The sequence below is a fragment of the Cajanus cajan genome, chromosome 5, assembly GCF_000230855.2.
Source record: "Cajanus cajan strain Asha chromosome 5, NIPB_CcT2T_4, whole genome shotgun sequence".
NCBI lineage: Eukaryota > Viridiplantae > Streptophyta > Magnoliopsida > Fabales > Fabaceae > Cajanus > Cajanus cajan.
Window position 1 is genome coordinate 58729955 of NC_138521.1, and position 27417 is coordinate 58757371.

At 34.9% G+C, this 27417-nt stretch overlaps 1 protein-coding gene across 4 annotated transcripts; it reads right to left on the reverse strand.

Annotated features, from left to right (window-relative positions):
• Window positions 1-4041: 4041 nt before the first annotated feature.
• On the reverse strand, window positions 4042-18840 carry LOC109793983 (Glycosyl hydrolase family 47 protein). 4 transcript variants are annotated; one of them, XM_083075476.1, is made up of 16 exons: window positions 14245-18840; window positions 13274-13360; window positions 11538-11580; window positions 11392-11457; window positions 11253-11314; window positions 11015-11114; window positions 10647-10829; window positions 8293-8341; window positions 8031-8210; window positions 7349-7469; window positions 7129-7210; window positions 6961-7046; window positions 6732-6832; window positions 6169-6310; window positions 5890-6040; window positions 4042-4471 (listed from the first exon to the last, which is right to left on the reverse strand). In XM_083075476.1, the coding sequence occupies exons 2-16, from the start codon at window positions 13306-13308 to the stop codon at window positions 4253-4255; spliced, it is 1620 nt and encodes a 539-aa protein (XP_082931602.1). In that variant the 5' UTR covers window positions 13309-13360; window positions 14245-18840; the 3' UTR covers window positions 4042-4252. The 4 variants fall into 4 exon arrangements, with proteins under 4 accessions (XP_082931602.1, XP_082931601.1, XP_020209050.1 ...); XM_083075475.1 differs by lacking the exon at window positions 14245-18840 and having other exon boundaries at window positions 13274-13867; XM_020353461.3 differs by lacking the exons at window positions 13274-13360; window positions 14245-18840 and adding an exon at window positions 11955-12243.
• Between the last annotated feature and the right edge of the window lie 8577 nt (window positions 18841-27417).

Genomic DNA, 27417 nt, shown 5'->3' on the forward strand with positions numbered 1-27417 from the left:
TGAGAAAATCTTGTGAATAATTGACGATTTGTGGGGTGAAAAGAAATTGAAGAGGGTGAGGCGCTTGACAGGGAAAAAGGCAACAAGCTCTTGATTTTAATGATTCGATGAAGATCAATGTCAATGGGAGTGATGACTCAATAACATAGCAAAAAGGGAAATGATTTGTTGATTGATAGGGAGAGAAGAAATAAGGGAAAGATTGAACGGGTGAAGGAGGGAGATCTCTCACCTGACCCCCCCCCCCCCTCCCCCTTGCCCTCGCCCTCGCCCCTGTAGAGGATTAGGGTTTTCTAGATGGAAGTAAGGGTGAAAGAGAGATTTAAATAGGGAAGTGAGGTGAGAGAGTGATGGAGTGGAAGAGATGTTTATTTTTTTTATTTTTTTGTTTTTACCTTTCAAACTTAACTATATTTTTTTAAAAATTATCATATTTAAACAATTATCATATATTTTGTATTACTAGGATGGAAAAATGAGTTAATTTGACTCGTCATCAACTCGTCAAAAATGGATTGGGTTGACTTGTCAATTAAAAACGAGTTAGACATCTTGACTCACTATATTTAAGGGTAGGTTGGCAAGTCAACCTATAAAATATAATATAAAATAAAAAAGAAATTTTTTTTGTTTTATAAAATTAATTTAAATAGATAAATATAGTTAAAAAAATGTAAAAATATATGAATAATTTTAGTGATTTATTCATCTATAAAAGTGAAAAAAATTTACTAGTGTATCCATTATTTCAAGTCTTGTAGTTTTTATTGGGAAATTTTTTACTTTAAATTCTTTATGTATCCTTATCTAATTGAATTTAGTTTTGATACATTATTAATGTTAAAATTTTTTATATTATCAAGCAGTTAGAAATTACCTTAAACATAGTTTTAAAATAGTTAATATATATATATATATATATATATATATATATATATATATTAACGATCATACTATATATAATAATTTATAATTAAAGCATAATTTTAAAAAACCTACTTTTTTGTATTTTCATTAAATTCTACCTCATTTTCTATTATTTATTATTGGTATTAACCTATGTTATCAAAATCAGACTAGTCCTATAACACTGTAAGTTGTGATAGTGTTATATTATTCCTAGTTATTTTATATTGTTGAGTGAGTTGTTAATTCATGTTGAGAGGCTCGGAGGTCAGAGAATCGCTTCAAAATTTCAGTGATGTTGAGAGGGAAACTTCTTATTGGGTAGAGATATAGTTCGACCTCGAAGTAAAAAATATATGAGATTTTTGTTTGAATAAAGTCTCATAAACTCATTTCTCTTAAAAGTCTAGAGAGAGGATTCTAGAGAAAATGTCTCTAGTCCATGAGCTCTTTTTCTCTCAATCTTCCACTCTTCTTCTTCCAATCTTTTGTTAAGCTGTGTTGTTGTGATTTAGGGGACGGAAACCTTGAATCAAGTCATTGATTCCGTCTTGAAGCCTCGATCTTTCTTTTCTTCTACCTTGGATTTGAGCGACCCAAGGTAAGGGAAGCTAGATTTGGCTATTTCCTTGTTGTATGATGGAGTTGTTGGGTGATGTTGGTACTGAACATGGTTTGGATTTTTAATTTCTATGGCTAAGTTGATTGAATATTTGGTGAAGAGATATGTGAAGGTTGGGGTTGAAGTGCATGAGGAAGAATATGATGATTTGATTTAAGTTGTTGTTGCATGTTACTTTTTGTGCATAAATGAGTTGTTTGTGTTGAGTAGAGATATTATTCCTGGTTGCATGTGTTGGATTTCTTCTGAATTGTAGGTTGTGGCTTAAAATGGGTTCTGCATATGCAAAATTTTGATGTCGTGTTGGACGTGTCTTCAAGGTGCCGGGCATTGTTCTAGCTAGAGGCTCTTTGTCTTGATCACGCAGGCATGAGGAGAAGGACTTGTCTCGAGTTGAAACTGTGTCAAACGTGGTCGAATGGTGTTGAGCGTGGGAACCCTAAGAGCTCTCTAACTTAGTGACCCTAGGTCCAAAGTTGAGTGGCACCCAACGTGGTTAAGCCAAAGCTCTCTGTCTGGATTTCACTAGGCATCGATGTGGTGACATCGGGGGAGAGTCAAGTAGAGACTATTTATCTAAGATGGGGCCAAACATGGTGGATTATCAAGTCAGATGCGAGGTCTTAGGGGCCTCTATCTTAGACACACTGAACGCAGATTGTGTAGCGTTGGGTGTGGACAAGGTAGAGAAGTCCTTACTTGGATGGCACCAGGTGTGTAACGCCAAGCACTGGTTGCTTAATAAAAACATGTTGATGTAGTTGGTGAAGTGTTGAGTGTTTGTTGTTTTAGTTGTTGAATGAAAATATGACAAAGGAGTTGCAGAAATGAAGTAGTATGGGATGGTTGTGTTATGAGTTTCCATTTAAGAAGTAAAAATGAGTTGTAAGTTGAGTGTTGATAGAGTTGTATGTTGATTGTGTAGTTATGTTGAATACATATGTTGTGTTGTCGAGATGTTTGTTGATTAAAGAGTTGAATATGAGTTGTGAGTTGTGTGTTGATTTTGTTGTTGTGTTGATTCTATAAAGAGCTACTGTGTTGTTGAGTTATGTTGACACCTTAGAACTAGAGGAAAGGCTTTCAAAAGTTGCATATCTCATTATGTGAATATTATGTTGTGGTTGTTAGTTGTCAATTTTACTCGAATTTCACAAATATTATTGAGTAAAATGGCATGCTTTCATTTTTTTCCCTTATAAATTGCCCAAGGATGTGAATATTATATATAGATATGTAAACTATATCATACTCCAATCCAAACAAATTATAGTATTTTGGTTAATTATGGTGGCTTTGCTTTGTAGGTTAAGAGAAGATAAATTAAGACAGAGAAAAGAATTGAAGTTCGAAAAGATTTATGGAAGAAAATATATTTATCTCTATTAGATTTTCCACTACTAATAGTTGTGTCATACAACCAAGACAGATTATTACAAAATAAACTAGTTTGACCTGTCGAATTGGGAATTGATCGGTCAACCAATCTTAAAAAATCATAAAAATGATGTGTAAAAAAGAATTGGTCAAAAAAATCAAATAAATTGGCTCAAAATTATATTGTATCAGTATTTTTTAAATTTTTTTTTATTTTCTAAAATTTTTAAAAATATATTTATAATAAATATATATAAATTAAAATAAATTATGTTATTTTATTTTTAATAATTTTCTTATAAAGACATAATTTAGCCATTTATATTAATTTTAATTTTTATATCATAATTTTTTATATTTATATTTTGTATTATATTAATTAAAAAAATTTCTACTCCAAAAATAAAATTATTAATATATAATGTTAATTCCTATTAAAATTTAAACTTAAATATTATATTTATACTTTTATATATTTTTTAAAAAATAAAAATATATAAAATAATATTTTATTTAAAATTTAATTTTTTTAAATTATAAATTATATTTATATAATATTATTTTATATACTATTTAATTATTATTATTATTATTATTATTTTATTAATACCAATTCAATTGAATCTTAAATCAGGAACTTATGATTAAAAAGATCGATATTAACTTTATTATGATTATGACACTATTAATTTTGTTATCGCAGGAGGGGGGCATTTCTGGGGTCTACTTTCTTTACGGAATTGTTATTTATTTATTTATTTTTTAATCCTATTGGCTGCGATAAGATTTTGAAAACCTAAGCCATGTACATATATCGTTCAATTTAACGCCTTTTTCTTCAAAACACTTTTATTGTTATTTAATTCAAGCATCGATTTACTCTTTTCTTTTACTAAGATATACTACCTGGTATGTATTAAATGGGAAGGATAAGAGCTGCATGGGGAAATAAATACAAAACTTTAAAGTATCAAATTAAATTTAAGGCATGTGTAATGGCAAAATACAATATTAAAAGTTATTAGCTCAAATAATTTGTTACTTATATTCTTTAATAAAACATTTGTACTCAATTTTCATCTTAAATATAGAATTGCAACTAAAAGTGTCATTTTACTCCTACAGGACCAAATTGGTGAGAAGAAATTATACATTTTTATTAAAAAAAAAACAAAAAAAAGAATGCCTCAGAATATGCGATCTAAACAAAACTGGTCAAATGTGTGTACCTACCAATTTACTCTAATCCTGGGTGCTAATTAATGGTTGACAAAGCTGCGATTGCATTTAAAATTTTGTATAATGTAATTTTCGCTTATAATTTCTGTTCCTAAAAAAATGCCTGTATCATATGATGAGCCATAGGCCACAATAACCAGCCATGCTACATGATCTTCTTCTGCATGTAGTGGCATCAACTCCACAATCTTCATCAGTCAAACACCTGTAATCACCACGGGCATCGGGGATGTGGCAAGCACTCTCAATATGTTGACCTGACTTTAAATTCATAGCAGGACATACTTGCAAAGACATTGCACTGATTCGATTCACTGTTGATCGCCTCTGCACAGTAAGATAAATACGCATTGTTATGGGGTTTTGTGTAGGTGAAGGACCACACAAATTGTTGAACCAAACCCCCCATATATTCCTAACAAGAAAAGTTTAGTTTTCTTTTCTAAGAGAAAAAAAATTAAGAAAACACTAGTATTTATCTTTTTATTGCCAGCGAAGAAAGATTCATAGAATTGTTGTCTCAACATCACATGCAAATGAAGAGGAAGAAATAGAAATCAAAATTTGTATATAAAGCCTCTAAACTTTGACCGATTAGCAAAGTGTCACCATGAACTCTAATTTTGTATAAATTAGTCCCTAAACTACGACAATTACACTAATAGATCCTTTCATCCACCTGTCATTATCTTACTAATGGAAGAGTACTAAAATAACAATATCTTTACCTCCCTAGGTGAGGTAACTGAGTACTTATATATAAAAGAAATTCTTCATTTTCATGTGCACATTTTGTTTGACATTTTTATCCCTTAGTATTTGTTATTTGTTAATTAAAGAATAAAATTAAAAAAAACTCACAAAAGTTTAAAACAAAATAATTATTAATGACTGTAAAACCATATTTGACGGTTTTTTCTATAAAAGTAGTAACATGTTTTACTTTTTTCACTTTTCTTTTCATTTTACATTTTACTTTTTTAAATATAGAAGCACGCAGTGTCATCTCTTCTAATAAATAATAACAAAGGAATCATAAGATAATTTCTAATTATTGATTCATCTCCGTGTGTATCAGATGGCAGAAATAGGTGAAGAGATAATGGGAATGATAAGAAGTTGCATAAAAAACATTAAATGTGGAAAGAAACTCAGACACAGCAAAACCGACTGAAAGTGATGGGGAAATAGTCGCTAGTCATTGTATTTGTGCTATGGTAGAATGGTAAGCTTATAAGTTTTCGGACAGAACATAGATGCAATTCCTTAGGTGTTTTTTTGTGTATTTCTCTAATCAAAATTGGAATTTCATATCAGAAATAAGTGTAACAAAGGGTTTCACTAAAGTCACCACATGTTACTGAGATAAAACTCTAACTTTAATGGAAAAACAACACAAAAAACTCTTTTAAGAAATTACATCTCAATTTTGTCCCAAATTTTTTATTTAATTTTTTAAAATTATAAGGTTCAAAATTTTGATAAAAGAATATTTTAAAGGATAGATCAATAAAACAATCAGGATGGGGGCTATGATTTTGCCACATCACAATTAGAGACTCAACAGCGGGTGGATAGAAGGTCTAATGGTGTAATTGGTGTAGTTTAGAGACTAATTGGGACACAGCTTTAAAGTTCATAGCGACGTTTTGAAAGTGAGGAAAAGTTCAGGGGACTTATACACACTTTCCCCATTTATCTATATAAAAAAAATCTATAATCAGAACGGTGAATTGCTAAAATACCTTCACGAAAGTCCAATTAGTTGGAATATAAGCTACAGGAAGCTCTTCATGCCAAGTGCTTAGTACCGGAAGGGGATGACCTTCAGTGGTAAATACGTAATTGTTCTCATGTACAAATGAATCGTCAAATAGAAGATATAAATATTTGCACCTGCAGAAAACACAGGATCACTACTCAGAAAAACTCAAATCCAACTATTGAGTGAAAAGATCTCATTTTTTAATTTTGTTTTGTTATTTTAAATTTTGCATGATACAAGAGGAATGAAAAGGTCTCACGTTTCAGCAAGAAAAAAACTATGTTGATGATCTTCCAATTGCATCGTTGTCACATCCTTAACACTTGCAAACCCTCCTTCAACTTTGGTGTATAAATTAAGGGAATTGACTATTGATTCACCGACTTCAATATACCATGGATCTGAAATTAACAGAGGTTAATGCGAAGAAGTGATGTGACTACAATATATCACTATTGGTCAGATAGGATTCTCTCTATTGACATTTGCAGAGATTAATCATTAAATTTAAAAGAGAATACATTTCATCAATAAAACTGAAATATTGTTATGATGTTGTGTTGATACAAAATACTAAGATAAAAAGCCAAGTACTAATGTAATACAACATGAACAAGTAAAGCCGCAGCTTATTTGATTTCAAGGATGCTATTTGCTAATAGATATCTTCTTAAATTTAAGAATCCGAGACCCTTTTTTATCACTGAAAGAAGTATTGACATGTGCACCAATCTTTGCAAGAGGGTGCTATTTTAGAAGCAGACGAACTTAACGCCTCGATATCAACAAACAGAAAGTACAAAGATAGAGGAACTATCAGACCTTTAGTAGCTTGATATAAGTAGAATGTTGACTCAGCCAATTCAGGACGTAATGGGTAATATTTTTCAGTAGGGTGAAGCATCTGGTGGTCCAGCAAATACCTTTACATGGATTTATGATTCAATGTGATATATTATATAGTACTGTAAGAACAAAAACCTGATGACAGATTGACGGCAAAATACAAAGAGACCAATGCTATAACGAAACTAGCACAATCAAAAAATACCTCTCTGGTAGCACACCAAATCTCTTCCACACATGGAAGAACTCACGGTGAGATGAATTAGCAGCGATAACATCCCCAACAAGAACCTGGTTTCCATAAGTTGTATAAACTCAGAAATATATCAAACCTAATTTTTACGAGTAAAAAATGCGAAGTCCGGCTACTAACCTGTAGGCCAGGCCAAAATGCTTGAAGGCTTGTAAGCTGCCAATAAGTTGCTCTTCCTGTTCTCATATCAGCTTCATGGTACCTGCAATAGGCCAATGAATCGGTTACAACTGTTGATCACATTCTCCCATCCATAGTTTTCACTTTTCAATTACAGTATAAACATACTGATACAGATAGCATAAAATAAAAACAAACACTTTTGAAGTTAGTGTGATACCAGGGACCATGTCTGAAATATTTCTGCACCGCAACATAAGCAGAATGAAACATTTTCCAAAAGTCCTCCTTCCCAAAAAGGATATGCGCTTTAAGTAGATACTCATAGAAGGAATCAACCCCTAGAATAATCCAGAAAAAAAAAAAATCCAACATAAGAAACATCAAGACCAGCCAATTAGCATTTGTAAGTTTAGATGTAACTAAAATTATCAAATATTTTCAACCGGCGCAGACAGTTAATTTCTAAAACCCCTAGAATAATCCAGGAACAAAATTCCAACATAAGAAACATTAAGGCCAGCCGATCAGCATTTGTAAGTTTAGATGTAACTAAAATTATCAAATATTTTCAACAGGAGCAAACAGGTAATTTTTTTTTTATATCTATGGACATAGTTCATGCAATGTTTTAAAGTTAATAATCAAAAACTAATCTTCGCTTGTAGGGTGTATTTTCAGTTGATCAAACATTATTCTAACACAAACGAGAATCGAACCTAAGAACACTAAATCAACCATTTCTATCTTAGGGCAAGCCTTACAACCACTGGGTCAAGAGGCATGATTGCAAACAATTCATTTCTAAAACCAACAGACGATAAACATGCAGATGATATGCTAATTTATCCAACGAACTGAAATATGGAAAATATCCCAGTTCAGAGTCAGAGCAAACCTACCAGCTCCAATTCCTGACGAATATTCAATCCATTGTCCAGTTGCCACATCCAGTGTGGTTCCAAATAGTTTTAATGAGCTCTGCATACTCCATAGCTTGCGAAGAGCTCGTAAAGCTACTGATTCATATATGGGGTCACCAGTCATTTTTGATAAAGCACCCATTTCAAGAATCAGAGAACCTGCACAGAGATGGGAAATTAGAAGCAAACAAACATCATTTTACTATACCCTATTCTTAAAACACTAAGCTAGACCTCTCACCACACCCTGAAGTGCTTGTTTCTGTAGTCTCATTCTCCATTACTCCATACTGTGCACAGAATATTTTGCATTGGTGCAGAGTTATATATCATTCTAAAAGGGTACAAAAAAACTTAACGAAAATGCAACAGGCTATAATTTATAAATTTTCTATGCTTAAAAATTGAAGCAACATGGTTCAAGTTTTAAATACAAAGACTAACATCTTATAATGCTAAAAGAGTAAAGTCTTTGGTGTATGTGTAGATGGGGGATTTACTTGCAACAAAAACAAGTCTGGCCAAACTTATTCCATTTAATAACTTTTTATGAACATGGAATTTTATCAATTCAACTGTTGGATTTGAAGTTCCCATTATGTATATCAAGTCTACAAAATTCTATACAATTAAAAAACAAATCAATACTTCATCTATCTACTTTATTTTAATGTATAATATATCTTGTAATCTGGTACAGAACTGTAAAAGTTAACTGTTCTTATTCCTTTAAAATCAACGGAAACAACAGAGATATAATGATGGAAACCCAAAATTCAGCAGGTATTACTATTTAAAATAAAAAATAGAGATTGGCAGATTAATCTACTGCCTCCCTCTCCCAGAGCACCGGCTCTAATTACAATCCAATAAAATGTTTGCAATAATTGCCCTCTCTAAAGCTACTTGGTATTCATTATCATCCCCCTCAACTAACTCCCTAAAATTGATAAAAGAATATAATTCCTAAAGATAAGCTATGATAAAAAAAAAAAATCAGATAACATAATCCTAAATTAAATCCTAAAGATAAGCTATGATAACCGAATTCAAATGATAAATCCTAACTAAAAATAAGCTGTGAAAATAAATTCAAATAACATAATCCTAAAGATAAACTATGATAACATAATTCAAATGACATAATCATAAACTATATTGGCTACTTTGAATTGGGTTCTATCATATAACCAAATGCTTGTTTTTATGCTAATATACTAGGTCATGTACTTGTGCTGTATAACTACTACATACCCAGCCTAATAACACTCCTAACATAGTTAGACTCGTAATATTCTATGAAGGCATAAAGCTGAAGCTTACTAAGCTCTTAGCTTGTTACAAATAAACACATTTAACAAGGAAAATGATTAAAAAAATAATTTGAGTCCATAAACCTGATAGCTGGAGAGACGACAGAACAAAATGACGCATCCCAATAACTGTTGACTGTAGGAGTCAGAGATAACAAAATAAGCATTGCCATGGAAATGTAACATAAAAAGAATGATGGCTGGAATGATGCACAATCAGAAGACATGGTTGGACTGTTGCATGGCCAAGGAGAAGAGACATTGCTAGAAAGATGCACGAGAGAAAGCACCATTAGAAATATTCATAGTGAGCCTCCTATCATATGCGCAGGCGCAGGCCCATACTTTTTCAAAATTATCAAAATCTTTGGAAAACATGTACAAAATGGGAAGAATTGATCTGTCTAGAATGGGCTTGAAAATGACTGATAAAACTCAATCAACAGCCCTACCAGAGCCAAAGTTAAACAGTCATACAGTGCAATGAACATGGCAAGTAGAAGCAAGAGTAGGAACAAACAGAATATGTCAATTCAAGCAGGAACATAAACAAAAAGACCAAACAGAGCCAAACTGATAGGAATGCAAACAAACAGGGATGGAACAGAATAACCCATGCAGCAGAAGGTCCAAATGGACAGAAACAGAGCCAAAGAGCACTACACACAACAGAGACAAGGTCAAACAGCCTCTTGGAGTGGTGGAACCACACAAATGGGCTGTGGTAGACCAGGATACACAAGACAAGCCGATCTATGGATGGAGGAATTTACTGAAAAGGTGGACTGGTGCACAGTTTCACACCAGAACATTGTAGGGGCAACAGAGACGGGTGGCAAGCATGGATGGAATGATCAACCTAAAAATAGCCCCCAAGATGGATAACTTTGAATCCAATGATGGGGTTAGCTTGTTGATTTGACAATGGGAAGGGCAATATCTAGAGACAGCGGCAGCACTGGCCAGGAAAAACGTGCTGGAAAAGTGACACAGCCAAGGAAATGTGAAGCAGAGTGAGAGAAGAGGATATCAAACAAAGGAGTTCAATATTTTGGGGGGAACTCCAAAGCAAATAATGACAGGATCATGTAACAGTACAGTTTACAACCTTACCCTACAATGAGAATTCTTGATAGTTGGTTACAGGAATATTATTACCACACCTATATTCAAACAGTCAAATGCTTACAACCAAATTAAATGAAAATAAACTGTAAGCTGGCCACTAGACCTCTAAATGCAAAATTTACATAATGTCAGAATTTGAAGTTCTATATTGTACCTTTAAGTTAATCCATGCATATGGCAATCCAGTAGGCGTATTGAATGCAGGTAGAAAGCGTTTCCCTAAATCTTCAGCCAGAAGTAGCAGCTGATTCTCGTAAGCTCCTTGAAACAATTTCTTTGAAGAATCAGATGCAAGTAAGTGAGCAGAGACAAGTCCTCCAAGAACTCTTATGTTGCACTGGATGATTACAATCAAGTGATAAGGAAAACACATTATTGCACTTCAGAATTCAAGTGTTTAGAGTAAATATTTATCAGTATCATTTAGAAATTAAAGCAACCGCCTTTTCAAATCTAGAGTAATCTGGCATCGTAATAAACAAAGCTTTAGATACAATAACTTCATCCAAATCCAATATTTACCTCAAAAAGATTTATGCGTGCATCAACATCAAATGTTAGATTTTCCGAAAGCCACAGCACCGCCCTCTCAAATTCAGTGTTATTGCCCATAATAACAAGGCTAAAGGCGCAGAAACAATATGCATCAGTTTCCAGTTCAACAATATACACATGATGCACCCATCAGAAAAAAAGATCAAACTGAATAAAAACAGAATTACACAAACTAACAGCTCATTTAGTCGCTGGATCCATATACCTAGACAGCGATTCAATAAGCGTAAGTGCAGAACCGTTGTAGTCTTGAGGCAAGTGTTCAAGCTGCAAAAGTAAACAGTCATTTCCACAGTTCTCTGACTAATTTTCCTCTGGTGTTCTTAAATAGAGATGTCAATTACCTTCAAATTTCCCAACTCACTTAAGGAGTTGGTGAAAGTTTTAGTGAGGGGTTTTAGCTCGTCATGCTGCAATAGTATAACAAACTTAACATTGCACACTATAGCAAGTTAATAATAACAAATGATGAATAACAACATTAACTGACCGGAAATGCATACATCATATAGTTGTCATATGCGTGGTAAAACCTACAAACAGGAGAGCCATAAATCAACAACACTGACAATCATTTGTTGCCAAATGCCAGGGAAGAAATCACTACTCATCCTACTTCAAAGGTTATGATTATGACAATGCTTACCACCGATAATCTACAAAATTCATTATGAGTATAATTCAAGGATTGAAGTAGCAAAATATACAAAATAATCAATATGTTTTATACACCTTGGGAAAACTTGAACCTCAGTTTTCATATCGTGTTATTCCCTTACCAAATTTAGATAAATGAGCTAAGAATAGCTGAGAAAGGGATGAATCGATGGGAAAATGAAATGTGAAAGAGAGTAGGGAATGAGAAAGAATAATAAGAAGGTTTGGCAATGGTGATATATGAACATACATATTGCGAACTTTGTCTCTCATGCGCTTTTTCTTGGCAGCGGAGGGGGATTGCGATTGGGAGATGGAGAGGACGGAAAGTACGAGGAGGAAGAGAAGAAAGCATGTCAAGTAATAGCGAGGACGAAACATGGGATTTGGATGTTTAGCGGACTTGGTTTGAAACAAAAGTAGTGGATTTTGATTTTTGATTTTTGATTTTTGATATGCTATGCTGTCGCGGTGACCCAGGACCGGGTAAGATCCGATCAATGCTTCGCAAAATATTTCGCTATTTCTTTTCTTTTAAAAATACAGGCAAGACACTTGCTAGTTTGTATGTATTTTTATTTTTTCATTTTAAAAAAATTACTAGATGAAATAAAATATAAAAGAAACTATTAAAAAAAAATTATCTTCGCTTCATATTTATTAATGTTTACCATCAAATAAGTGATTAACTAAAACCAGTTAATGTCCTCTAAAAAACACTGAAACAAATTAATGGTATCAAGTTTGGTTTCTAGATATTAATGCTATGGTTGGTGGGGAAGAAATAATTAGAGAGAAAAGAGAAGAGAAGAGAAGAAAAAGTAAAAAATAGAGTAAAAATTAAAATTATTTCATAAAAAGAAAGTAAAAGATAAGTGCGTGAAAGATAAATTTTTTAATTAGTTTATATTATATTACTTCTAGTTTTAATTATAAGTAATATAGGACAAATAATCAAGATAAAAAAAAAATAATATAATTACTTCTAATTGTATCCTAAATTTAAATTTTATTCTAAATATATCATTTATTTTAAGTAATTATCATATTTAATGCTAACTATAAGTGGATACATAAAAAATAGAGTTAATAATAAATGAATAGTATAAAAAAATTTAACTTCAAATAATTTTAAAAATTAATAATTAAATCTTATAATTAGGATAAAAAAAATAATTTTTTACTTATAATTAAGATTAAAAATAGTATTAAATAAAAATGAATTAAATTATACATTAAACCTTTATTCATGTTATATTTAATATGAATAACTCTCCATAGTTAATTATCAACATGTTTGATATAATTTGCCGACATGATTTTTCACATCCAAAATGAAGTTACAAAAAATAGTTTCTTCATAATGTGATGACCTAAGGTATGTGACACCCTCTACCCCGCATATCATAAATCAATAAATTTAAATAATATAACTTTAATAATCAAACATGTTTAAAGAGTATCACATTTTTAACAAACATAATCAGCGGAAATTACAAAGAAATAAATCTCAAAGTTTTCAAAGTAATTTAAAATAACATTAACAACCTAATCTAATCTTATCTATACCCCGATGTCACATGTCCTATCAGAGCATAGCCCATAAAGAAGCCTAAGCTTCACCACCAACATCCTCAGCCTCATGCTGATAATCACCTGTATAACGGTTAAAGAAAAACAACACAAAGAAAAAGGGAGTGCGAAAACATCTCACTCGGCTCACAGTGTAGGAATATATATACTAGATAGCCAAACACAAACAAAACATATATAACATAGATTAACAATATCACATCTTACTCATTCAAGGCATATCCATTTGTCATATAATATCAAAAGACACATGTATGGACACAGACTACATTTTATCATGCATGTGGCGCCAGTCACTTATCACGTAGTATATTGCCGCTAGCAATACACAAAGAGTAGTCTAGGAGTACATGCCGGGACACAACCTCTGCGCACTCTCACTAGAAGGACATACTACCAGAGTCTCGTCGGGATAGCTAAGCCGCGCAAGATACATCCCATGCACACAATGGGCGAGACTGGGACTTCCAAACCGAGCCATCCCCAAGGACTGATCCCCACAGCTTTTACACTAGGGGGCCTTCTCTGGCGGCGTATTCCATATCGTACCCTTATCACTTTATGCAAATGATGCATGTCAAACAAGACTCTATGCATTCTCATATCACTTTATCACTTTCCATGGTCATTTCTCTTTATCACATTTCATATCTCATTGTCACATTATCACATTATCTATCTCATGGTCAATCATATCTCATGGTCATTTCACATCATATTTCATCATCACATCATATCATTAGAAACATCACATTCACATTATCATATCATATTCATAACTTTCACAATCATAATCTCAACAGAATTTCTATTCATACACACATATTAACCAAGCAATTAGAACATACAAACAATATAACATACAACAAACACAGGATTGGGGGCCAATCCCACTACCCAGCATACAATCCCACACCCAGAGCGAGATTTCTCACTCCCCCCCTTACCTGGATAACAGGCACTGAAACTAAAGAAGAGCTTCCTCCTCTAGGCTCCTTCTACTAGGATAGAACCACCTCCTATGGATTCCTCTAGGTCTTCAAAGAGAAGAAGAGGAGAAGAAGAGAGTATAAGAGAAGAGAGAATGAGAATTGAGGGATGGTTTGCAATGGAGAAGTGAAGGGCTATTTATAGCCTTCAAGACACATTAAAAAATGGAAAATAATGAAAAAATCTTAGACAAAACTAAGTGGAATGAATTAGTGGAATGAATTATAGAAGTTGGTGGGATGAATTAATGGAGTTGGTGTGAATTAATGGAGTTGGTGCCATGTTCTTTTCCTCACCGACTTTAGCTACTGATTTGGACCTTATAGACAGCCGAATCTGAAAATATTTTCTTCATGAAAGTTGTAGGATTTTCTCTTATCTTTCCATAGCCACCAAGTTTGTATCATTTGAACAACCACCGACCAAGTTATACCCCACAAACCGAGGCTTGCCAATCAGTCCAGCGAGAAACAATTGTATCAATCAAATTCCAATTTTGACCTCCTAAACGACCGATTTTGTAAATGGCTATTTCTGTAAAAGTTGTGCGTTTGTCTCTTATATTTCCATTGACACCAATTTTGCATCATTTGGACCATCACAGCCCAAGTTATGCCCTAAACACCGAGGCTTGCCAATCAGCCCAGCGAAAAACGGTTTTAACAAAGAAAATCACAACTATCTAATTAAGCCCAATAATACACATATCTTTCTAAAGCCTACAATTAAGCATAAATGGAGTGTGAATTAGTTACAATTGAAGTAAAATATAATCACCAAATTATGACTAAATAATAATAATAATAATAATAGTAATAATAACCATTTTGAAAACTGGGATGTTACAATACTTCCCCCCTTTTAAGAAATTCGTCCTCGAATTTTTGAAACGAAGAGGTTTGACTATGACTCGTTCAAGATTCTTCTTAAATTTCCTTGGAAAATCCACAACAGAGTCTAGACATATTATTTCACTTCCAAACAGGAACATCTAAAGGCTACAAAAGTCCTAAAAGGCTTCTGATGTTCTGTCTCATACTTATACCATACTAAATATAAGTACATAATATCCTCTATTCCTCTCTTTACTTAAGGCCACCACGCTTCCGCTGCGCCACTCTGATGCACCTTAGTAGCTCTTAAAACTCCCTTTAAGATCATCTTTCTAATTTCAAGATTACTAAGCACCCAAATTTATTCTTGCACCTCAAAACAACATCAATTCCAATTTTTTTTTTTTTTTTTTTTTTTATTATTATAAATTTTAATCATATTCCTACTAATCTTTTCCACTTGGTTCACTAGAAAAGATTCTAATCTCATCCATTAATTCACTAGTTATTTTCAACCATAGTCAATTCAATGTTCCTAAAGGTAGTCTCACACATCAATCATAAGTCCCTAAATTCTCCAATCAAATCCAATCCTTAAATATATTAGTGATCATCGTAATCAAGGCATCTGTCATAATATTGATATTACTTCTATGATCATCTGTAAAGATCAAGCACCTAAGCATGTTATACATATCAAATCACTAATTTTACTGCTCCATCTTCAACCAATTCAAACCCCTATCCATCACCTTATTCTATAGTCTCATATCTTGTTACCAATATGAATCAACTAATTGTATTTCTCCAATTTATCTCAATGATCCACTTGTTACTCGAGTCACACCTAGTTTTTCACCACTAGGAGTAATCTCACAAGTCAGACTTAAATCCCTAAAAAGATCCTTCTTTCTAATCATAAGGAAAAATATAAAGGTTTCCTACTCAAAACATTGGTTACCACAATGGCTTTGGCCAAATAACCAGTAAGATCAAAATCTTATTCCTTAAAAATTTCTAACTATCTCTTTTGGTCAATAGATATTTAAAACTCTTATGATCGCTAAATACCTCAAGCTTAGAATCATATAGGTAATGTCTTCAAATCAAGGTCATGGGTAAGGTAATTCCTTCTCATAAATTCTCAATTTTCTAGAATCATAAGCTACTTATCTGTTCCTTCTTGCATCCACACTCTATCCAATCTTATCTTAGAAACATAACTATGTTCCACAAAAGACTTACTAAAATCTAGTAGTATTAACACTAGTCAATCTTGCCTTAAGAGTTGGAACTACTCTCATACTTACTATCCCACATAAAGACAATACTCCTCTTAGTGAATGTAGTTAAGGGCAAAGCTATCTTAGAAATTCCTTCAATAAATCTCCAATAATAATAAGCTAACATCATAAAACTCTTATCTTCACTAATTGGCTTAGATATCTCCCCACTTAAATACAACTTCTACCTGAGACATATCCATGTTTACCTTAACTGGAATTTACAAGAACTAGAAAACTTATCTTATACAATAAAAATAATAAATCAATCAATCAATCAATCAATAAATAAGATAAAATAAAATAGTAATACTTAACATACAACCGTCTTGAATATATCTCCACCTTCAACTACAATATGATCATATCACACCCTAAGATCAATCTCACTAACCACACGACATTCACCAATTGATCCCTAAGGTAATCTATCCACATATCAACATACATGCTTACTAAATCATATTAGAATACCAACTTTAAACCTTCAAATATACCATCGATAAGCATGTACATGAACAAACTTTATCACATAGCATTATACAACCTTTAAACAACCTCTCAATCCTTATGCAAACACCCCAAAACAAAATCAATTCTTATCCTTGCATTGCCTAACGATTCAAAAATATCATGAAACCATACATATCCCTTCAACAATGTTTAAAGAAAATGATACCTAGAGAGTTATACTTATTCAAATGATCTCAAACCTATCTCAAAATAAAGATAAGAGAATAAGCTACAACTCCTACGAAGACATAGAATTCTAAAAAGATCATCTTCTTAGCTACAAATTTCAAAAACCGCAGCAGATATATTCAGCGCTTATAACTAGACCTTTGATCACCAAAGTAGCTATAACTAGAGTTCTATACCTCCGTTTTACCTGATTCCAGTTCCATTAGAAAGATAACGTCCAAAGCTACTACTTTTGTGAAGACTGTAAAATCTGATTCTGTCAATATGATACTCATACAGGCACAACAAAATTTTAACGAAAATAATCCCCATATTATACAGCAATAATGTACTAACATTTCACAAAATACCTCAACCATTCCAAACTCACTCCTTTCCACCTTAAACTCATATTCAAGCTTTCCATTACAATCCTAGACCAAAACAGCTCACATATTTAGTGCAAAGGACTTAGAGAATAATATTCACATATTACCTAAACCATAAAAGTTAACATGAAGCACCAATACTCAAGGAACGTTTCAACCTCTCATCAAAATATCAAAACTCCAATTTTCAGATACAACCTCCTTGGATTCAATCGCTACTACTATAGATTCCTAAATTTCATTAATCGTAAACTTTTGACAAATTAATGTCTCTCCTAATTCTAAGGTCTCAATAGGCTTTATCCGTACTATTGGTACATAAGCTCACCATAAGAGTGATACTACTCAACCACTACTTCTCACGTAAGCAAGAAGTATCAAACAAATAAGCAATTATGAAAAGAGCAATCAAAAATAGCATCATCAAATTATATCATGTCTATCAAACAAATCCTGAGAACACAATGCACACAACATAATCAATCATCATATTAGCACATCAATCAACTCATCACATTATTAATCTACCAAACAAGCATAGTAGACTCATAACTCACGGTCGATTAGATCGACTTGCTCTGATACCACTAAATGTGACACCCTCTACCCCGCATATCATAAATCAATAAATTTAAATAATATAACTTTAATAATCAAACATGTTTAAAGAGTATCACATTTTTAACAAACATAATCAGCGGAAATTACAAAGAAATAAATCTCAAAGTTTTCAAAGTAATTTAAAATAACATTAACAACCTAATCTAATCTTATCTATACCCCGATGTCACATGTCCTATCAGAGCATAGCCCATAAAGAAGCCTAAGCTTCACCACCAACATCCTCAGCCTCATGCTGATAATCACCTGTATAACGGTTAAAGAAAAACAACACAAAGAAAAAGGGAGTGCGAAAACATCTCACTCGGCTCACAGTGTAGGAATATATATACTAGATAGCCAAACACAAACAAAACATATATAACATAGATTAACAATATCACATCTTACTCATTCAAGGCATATCCATTTGTCATATAATATCAAAAGACACATGTATGGACACAGACTACATTTTATCATGCATGTGGCGCCAGTCACTTATCACGTAGTATATTGCCGCTAGCAATACACAAAGAGTAGTCTAGGAGTACATGCCGGGACACAACCTCTGCGCACTCTCACTAGAAGGACATACTACCAGAGTCTCGTCGGGATAGCTAAGCCGCGCAAGATACATCCCATGCACACAATGGGCGAGACTGGGACTTCCAAACCGAGCCATCCCCAAGGACTGATCCCCACAGCTTTTACACTAGGGGGCCTTCTCTGGCGGCGTATTCCATATCGTACCCTTATCACTTTATGCAAATGATGCATGTCAAACAAGACTCTATGCATTCTCATATCACTTTATCACTTTCCATGGTCATTTCTCTTTATCACATTTCATATCTCATTGTCACATTATCACATTATCTATCTCATGGTCAATCATATCTCATGGTCATTTCACATCATATTTCATCATCACATCATATCATTAGAAACATCACATTCACATTATCATATCATATTCATAACTTTCACAATCATAATCTCAACAGAATTTCTATTCATACACACATATTAACCAAGCAATTAGAACATACAAACAATATAACATACAACAAACACAGGATTGGGGGCCAATCCCACTACCCAGCATACAATCCCACACCCAGAGCGAGATTTCTCACTCCCCCCCTTACCTGGATAACAGGCACTGAAACTAAAGAAGAGCTTCCTCCTCTAGGCTCCTTCTACTAGGATAGAACCACCTCCTATGGATTCCTCTAGGTCTTCAAAGAGAAGAAGAGGAGAAGAAGAGAGTATAAGAGAAGAGAGAATGAGAATTGAGGGATGGTTTGCAATGGAGAAGTGAAGGGCTATTTATAGCCTTCAAGACACATTAAAAAATGGAAAATAATGAAAAAATCTTAGACAAAACTAAGTGGAATGAATTAGTGGAATGAATTATAGAAGTTGGTGGGATGAATTAATGGAGTTGGTGTGAATTAATGGAGTTGGTGCCATGTTCTTTTCCTCACCGACTTTAGCTACTGATTTGGACCTTATAGACAGCCGAATCTGAAAATATTTTCTTCATGAAAGTTGTAGGATTTTCTCTTATCTTTCCATAGCCACCAAGTTTGTATCATTTGAACAACCACCGACCAAGTTATACCCCACAAACCGAGGCTTGCCAATCAGTCCAGCGAGAAACAATTGTATCAATCAAATTCCAATTTTGACCTCCTAAACGACCGATTTTGTAAATGGCTATTTCTGTAAAAGTTGTGCGTTTGTCTCTTATATTTCCATTGACACCAATTTTGCATCATTTGGACCATCACAGCCCAAGTTATGCCCTAAACACCGAGGCTTGCCAATCAGCCCAGCGAAAAACGGTTTTAACAAAGAAAATCACAACTATCTAATTAAGCCCAATAATACACATATCTTTCTAAAGCCTACAATTAAGCATAAATGGAGTGTGAATTAGTTACAATTGAAGTAAAATATAATCACCAAATTATGACTAAATAATAATAATAATAATAATAGTAATAATAACCATTTTGAAAACTGGGATGTTACAACGCCCCGTTCTCCAATCAGAACGGCCCGTTCTGCAAGGGAAACGCCCCGTTCTCCAAGCAGAACGGCCCGTTCTCCTTTGGAGAACGACCCGTTCCAGCCCTGTTCTGCACAAACCCAGAACACATATTTTTCTCTTTTGGAACGGCCCGTTCCGCTTTTGGAACAGCCCGTTCCAAAATCCGAAAATACCCCAAAATTTTTAATAAAATTACGAAAATGCCACCGATAATTACTAAAATGCCATCCAATAATAAGATTACAAAAATACCCCTATACCTTTGAAAATTTACGAAAATGCCATAATAATAAAATGGGTATTACAATTCTCTCCAACAACAAAAATTTTCGTCCTCGAAAATTCACTTACTCTAAAAGAGATATGGGTATTGATCCTTCATCCTTTCCTCCAACTCCCAAGTAGCTTCATTAGTAATCTCATCCCAAATAACTTTCACCAAATTGATAGATTTACCTCGCAACTGTTTAACTTTCTTATCTGCCACTGAAACTGGCTGTTTCTCAAAAGTTAAATTTTCCTTAACTTGTACTGCCTCTGATTCCAAGACATGACTTGGATCGTGAATATATTTCCTCAGTTGTGAAACATGGAACACATCATGCAGATTAGAAAGGAATGGAGGTAATGCAATCTGATATGCCACTGGTCCAATCCTCTTGAGAATTTGATACGGTCCAATAAACTTAGGATTCAACTTCTTAGCTTTGATAGCTCTTCCCACACCTGTGGTAGGAGTTACTTTCAAAAACACATGTTCTCCTTCTGAAAATTCCAAAGGTTTCCTCCTTTTGTCTGCATAAGACTTTTGCCGACTCTGAGCAGCTCTCATTCTTTCCTGAATTTGTTTCACCTTTTCAGTAGTCTGTAAGATGATCTCTGGCCCCACCATCACTGATTCTCCCTCTTTAAACCAACACAAAGGTGTTCGACATTTCCTCCCATACAGAGCCTCAAACGGTGCCATTCCTATACTTGCATGAAAACTGTTATTATAAGTGAACTCGACCAAAGGCAACATCTCTTCCCAATTCCCTAGATGATCCAAAATACAAGCCCTCAACAAGTCCTCCAAAGATTGGATAGTCCTCTCAGACTGCCCATCAGTTTGTGGGTGATAAGCAGAACTGAGCCTCAACTTAGTCCCTAACGCTTGATGCAAACTTTGCCAAAATCGGGATGTAAAGGATCCCTATCAGAGATGATACTAGAGGGCACACCATGTAATCTAACAATCTCCTTAATATACAATTGAGTTAACCTTTCTAAGGACCACTTTATATTCACCGGAAGAAAATGAGCACACTTAGTTAATCTATCCACGATCACCCAAATAGAATTACAATTCTTAGCAGACCTTGGTAATCCAACAACAAAATCCATGGTTATACTATCCCATTTCCATTCTGGCACTTCCATCATTTGCAACAAACCTCCTGGTTTTTGATGTTCTACTTTAGCTTTTTGACACACCATGCAAGATGCAACATACTCAGCTATCTCCCTCTTCATACCATTCCACCAGAACATTTTCTTCAAATCTTGATACATTTTTGTCATACCTGGATGTACACTCAACTTACTTTTATGACCTTCCTCCAGTATCAACTTCTTCAACTCCTCATCTTGTGGAATACAAATTCTACCCTTATACCTCAAGATTCCATCCATATCTTGTTCAAATCCTTCAGCTTTCCCAGAACTCATCAACTCCTTAACCTTGTTCAAACTCGCATCCTGAACTTGTTTTTGTTTCACCATCTCTAAGAAATCACTAGTAATGGTAGTCATACCACAACTAATAAAATCTGGGGCAACCAAAACATTAAGATTCATATCCCTGAATTTCTCTACTAACTCCATCTCTTTAACCATCATGTAAGACATATGAAGAGATTTTCTACTCAAAGCATCTGCCACCACATTTGCTTTACCTGGATGGTACATTAATTGAAAGTCATAATCTTTCAAAAACTCAATCCACCTCCTTTGCCTCATATTTAACTCTTTCTGATCAAACAAATATTTCAAACTCTTATGATCACTGAACACATCAAACTTTGCTCCATAGAGATAATGTCTCCAAATCTTCAAAGCAAAAACCACTGCAGCCAACTCTAGATCATGCGTAGGATAATTTCGTTCATGAGTCTTTAACTGCCTAGATGCATAGGCCACAACCTGTCTATCTTGCATAAGAACACATCCTAAACCTTGATGAGATGCATCACAATAAACCTCAAAAGATTTATTAGGATCTGGCAGAATCAACACTGGAGACGAAGTCAACTTTTCCTTTAACTCTTGAAAACTCCTTTCACACTCCTCCGTCCATATAAAAGGATGATCCTTCCTGGTCAGCTGTGTCAAAGGCATAACTATTTTAGAAAATCCTTCTATAAATCTTCTATAATAGCCAGCCAATCCCACAAAACCTCTAATTTCAGTAACTGATTTTGGACGCTCCCACCTCAAAATTGCTTCCACCTTAGTAGGATCAACTGCAATTCCTTGTGCAGAAATCACATGACCCAAGAACTTAACTTCAGATAACCAAAACTCACATTTTGACAACTTTGCAAATAATTGTTTCTCCTTCAATACCTGCAAAACTATCCTCAGATGTTCTCTATGTTCTTCCATAGATTTAGAATAAACCAGAATATCATCAATGAACACCACCACAAACTTATCCAGAAAGGGTCTGAAAATCCTGTTCATATAATCCATGAAAATAGCTGGAGCATTCGTCACTCCAAAAGGCATGACAACATACTCATAATGGCCATATCGAGTCCTGAAAGCAGTCTTTGGTATGTCCTCTTCCTTTACCCGAATCTGGTGATACCCAGATCTCAAATCAATCTTGGAGAAAACAGAAGCTCCCCTCAATTGGTCCATCAAATCATCTATCCTTGGCAAAGGATACTTATTCTTGATTGTCAATTTATTTAACTGCCTGTAATCCACACATAACCTCACACCACCATCCTTCTTCTTTACCAATAACACTGGTGCTCCCCACGGAGAGACACTTGGTCTGATCATCTGCTTCTCCAAAAGCTCCTCAACCTGCTTTTTCAATTCAAACAACTCCGCTGGTGCCATTCTATAAGGAGAAATGGACACTGGTCCCGCCCCTGGTATAAGATCAATACTAAACTCTAACTCTCGCTTTGGTGGTAATCCCGGAACATCATCCGGAAAAACCTCTGGAAATTCTCTAACAACATCAATACTATTCAACAACTTTTCATTCTCTATACTAATAAAAGATAGGATCATAAACCCAAGAGCTCCATTTTTCAACAACCCATCCACCTGTCTATTAGAAATAAATCTCTCCTGTTCATCAGTAGGAAAGATTAATTTCTTCTCTGAACAATCTATCAAAATCCTATTGGCAGAAAGCCAATCCATCCCTAAAATCACATCCAAATCGGATAGAGGTAAACAAAACAAATTCACTTTATAACAACGCCCTTCCACCTCCACTGGACATCTCAAACAAACTTCAGAAGTCAAAACAGACCCTGAAGCTGGGGTAGAAACAACTAGATCCACACACAAGGAACTCACAACCAAATTTAACCTTGCCACGCATTCATAAGAAATAAAAGAATGTGAAGCACCAGAATCAAATAAAATAGAAATATCATTACCATCAGCTTTGCCCTTTCCTTTTACCAGCTCAGATGTCGTTTCAGCTTCAGCACCTGTTAAAGCAAAGACACGACCTGCTGCAGTAGGCCGATCCACTTTCTGGTTCTCTCTAGCTGGAATATTTTTGACATTGCAATCTTTAGCCATGTGACCCACCTTGCCACATTTAAAACAAGCATAATTCTTTGTAGGACAATCCCTTATCATATGTGGGCCTCCACATCTATAACATCTAATACTCTGTACAGCTCCAGTAATAGCATTCCCCTTTGGTTTCTTATTAGCATTTCCAATTTGAAACTGAGATGGTCTCTTTTGAGGATGTTTCCCCCTACCAAATCCAGATGATCCCTCTGGACCTTTTGCCATTTTATTTCCTCCTTCAAATCTTTCCACTGTTTTTGCCTTTTCAACTAGAACTGGGAACTCCATAATTTCCATAGGGACAATAGTCTTTTTCAGCTCAAATCTTAAACCCTCACTAAACTTCCTGCATCTCCAGGCTTCAGTGATAGCTTGAGAATAATACCTAGCCAAGTGTTCAAACTTGACCACATACTCTTGTACTGACATATTTCCTTGTTGCAGTCTCAAAAATTCAGCTTCTTTAGCATACCTAGCACTATCTGGAAAATATTTCTCCAGAAACACCTTTTTAAAGTTATCCCAATTTACCGCTTCACCTCTAGCCTCCATCATAGCTTGAGCACCCTTCCACCAGAAGCTAGCCTCACCCACTAGCATATAAACAGCATAATTTAGCTTCCTCTCCTCTGGGCATTGCATCACCATGAAAATTTTCTCCATCTCCTCAATCCACTGGTCAGCAACTTCAGGTCCATCAACACCTGTAAATTGAGGAGGATTCCCTTTTCTAAATTCTGACAAGCCCCTATACTCATCAGGTACCTCAACCCTAGCTGCTTCAGCTGCAGCCCGGTTAATCTCCATCTGAGCCAACAAGGTATTCTGTTGTCCAATAGCAGCAGCAATTAACTCCATAGCCTGAGCAATCTGCTGCTCATCTACTCCTGAAGAAGGATTAGAATGATTTCCCCTACCAGCCATCCTAAAAAGGTCAAAGAACTTTATGAGTTTACACGAAACTCATAAGAAATTCCTAATCAAGATCAAGAAACTCATGAAATTCCTTTTATATATTTTATTTTGGTTGGTTATTGATGTGACGGCCTAGGGTGGGTCGTTACAATTTTGGTATCAGAGCTGGTCAAGTCTCTTTAGGGTTTGTGGGAATGGTCTTGTTGCATTTCCGTTGTGTGGAAATGAAAGGAACTTCATGAGTTTCTTGATCTTGATTAGGAATTTCTTATGAGTTTCGTGTAAACTCATAAAGTTCTTTGACCTTTTTAGGATGGCTGGTAGGGGAAATCATTCTAATCCTTCTTCAGGAGTAGATGAGCAGCAGATTGCTCAGGCTATGGAGTTAATTGCTGCTGCTATTGGACAACAGAGTACTTTGTTAGCTCAGATGGAGACCAACCGGGCTGCAGCTGAAGCAGCTAGGACTGAGGTACCTGATGAGTATAGGGGCTTGTCAGAATTCAGAAAAGGGAATCCTCCTCAATTTACAGGTGTTAATGGACCTGAAGTTGCTGATCAATGGATTGAGGAGATGGAGAAAATTTTCATGGTGATGCAATGCCCAGAGGAGAGGAAGCTAAATTATGCTGTTTATATGCTAGTGGGTGAGGCTAGCTTCTGGTGGAAGGGTGCTCAAGCTATGATGGAGGCTAGAGGTGAAGCGGTAAATTGGGATAACTTTAAAAAGGTGTTTCTGGAGAAATATTTTCCAGATAGTGCTAGGTATGCTAAAGAAGCTGAATTTTTGAGACTGCAACAAGGAAATATGTCAGTACAAGAGTATGTGGTCAAGTTTGAACACTTGGCTAGGTATTATTCTCAAGCTATCACTGAAGCCTGGAGATGCAGGAAGTTTAGTGAGGGTTTAAGATTTGAGCTGAAAAAGACTATTGTCCCTATGGAAATTATGGAGTTCCCAGTTCTAGTTGAAAAGGCAAAAACAGTGGAAAGATTTGAAGGAGGAAATAAAATGGCAAAAGGTCCAGAGGGATCATCTGGATTTGGTAGGGGGAAACATCCTCAAAAGAGACCATCTCAGTTTCAAATTGGAAATGCTAATAAGAAACCAAAGGGGAATGCTATTACTGGAGCTGTACAGAGTATTAGATGTTATAGATGTGGAGGCCCACATATGATAAGGGATTGTCCTACAAAGAATTATGCTTGTTTTAAATGTGGCAAGGTGGGTCACATGGCTAAAGATTGCAATGTCAAAAATATTCCAGCTAGAGAGAACCAGAAAGTGGATCGGCCTACTGCAGCAGGTCGTGTCTTTGCTTTAACAGGTGCTGAAGCTGAAACGACATCTGAGCTGGTAAAAGGAAAGGGCAAAGCTGATGGTAATGATATTTCTATTTTATTTGATTCTGGTGCTTCACATTCTTTTATTTCTTATGAATGCGTGGCAAGGTTAAATTTGGTTGTGAGTTCCTTGTGTGTGGATCTAGTTGTTTCTACCCCAGCTTCAGGGTCTGTTTTGACTTCTGAAGTTTGTTTGAGATGTCCAGTGGAGGTGGAAGGGCGTTGTTATAAAGTGAATTTGTTTTGTTTACCTCTATCCGATTTGGATGTGATTTTAGGGATGGATTGGCTTTCTGCCAATAGGATTTTGATAGATTGTTCAGAGAAGAAATTAATCTTTCCTACTGATGAACAGGAGAGATTTATTTCTAATAGACAGGTGGATGGGTTGTTGAAAAATGGAGCTCTTGGGTTTATGATCCTATCTTTTATTAGTATAGAGAATGAAAAGTTGTTGAATAGTATTGATGTTGTTAGAGAATTTCCAGAGGTTTTTCCGGATGATGTTCCGGGATTACCACCAAAGCGAGAGTTAGAGTTTAGTATTGATCTTATACCAGGGGCGGGACCAGTGTCCATTTCTCCTTATAGAATGGCACCAGCGGAGTTGTTTGAATTGAAAAAGCAGGTTGAGGAGCTTTTGGAGAAGCAGATGATCAGACCAAGTGTCTCTCCGTGGGGAGCACCAGTGTTATTGGTAAAGAAGAAGGATGGTGGTGTGAGGTTATGTGTGGATTACAGGCAGTTAAATAAATTGACAATCAAGAATAAGTATCCTTTGCCAAGGATAGATGATTTGATGGACCAATTGAGGGGAGCTTCTGTTTTCTCCAAGATTGATTTGAGATCTGGGTATCACCAGATTCGGGTAAAGGAAGAGGACATACCAAAGACTGCTTTCAGGACTCGATATGGCCATTATGAGTATGTTGTCATGCCTTTTGGAGTGACGAATGCTCCAGCTATTTTCATGGATTATATGAACAGGATTTTCAGACCCTTTCTGGATAAGTTTGTGGTGGTGTTCATTGATGATATTCTGGTTTATTCTAAATCTATGGAAGAACATAGAGAACATCTGAGGATAGTTTTGCAGGTATTGAAGGAGAAACAATTATTTGCAAAGTTGTCAAAATGTGAGTTTTGGTTATCTGAAGTTAAGTTCTTGGGTCATGTGATTTCTGCACAAGGAATTGCAGTTGATCCTACTAAGGTGGAA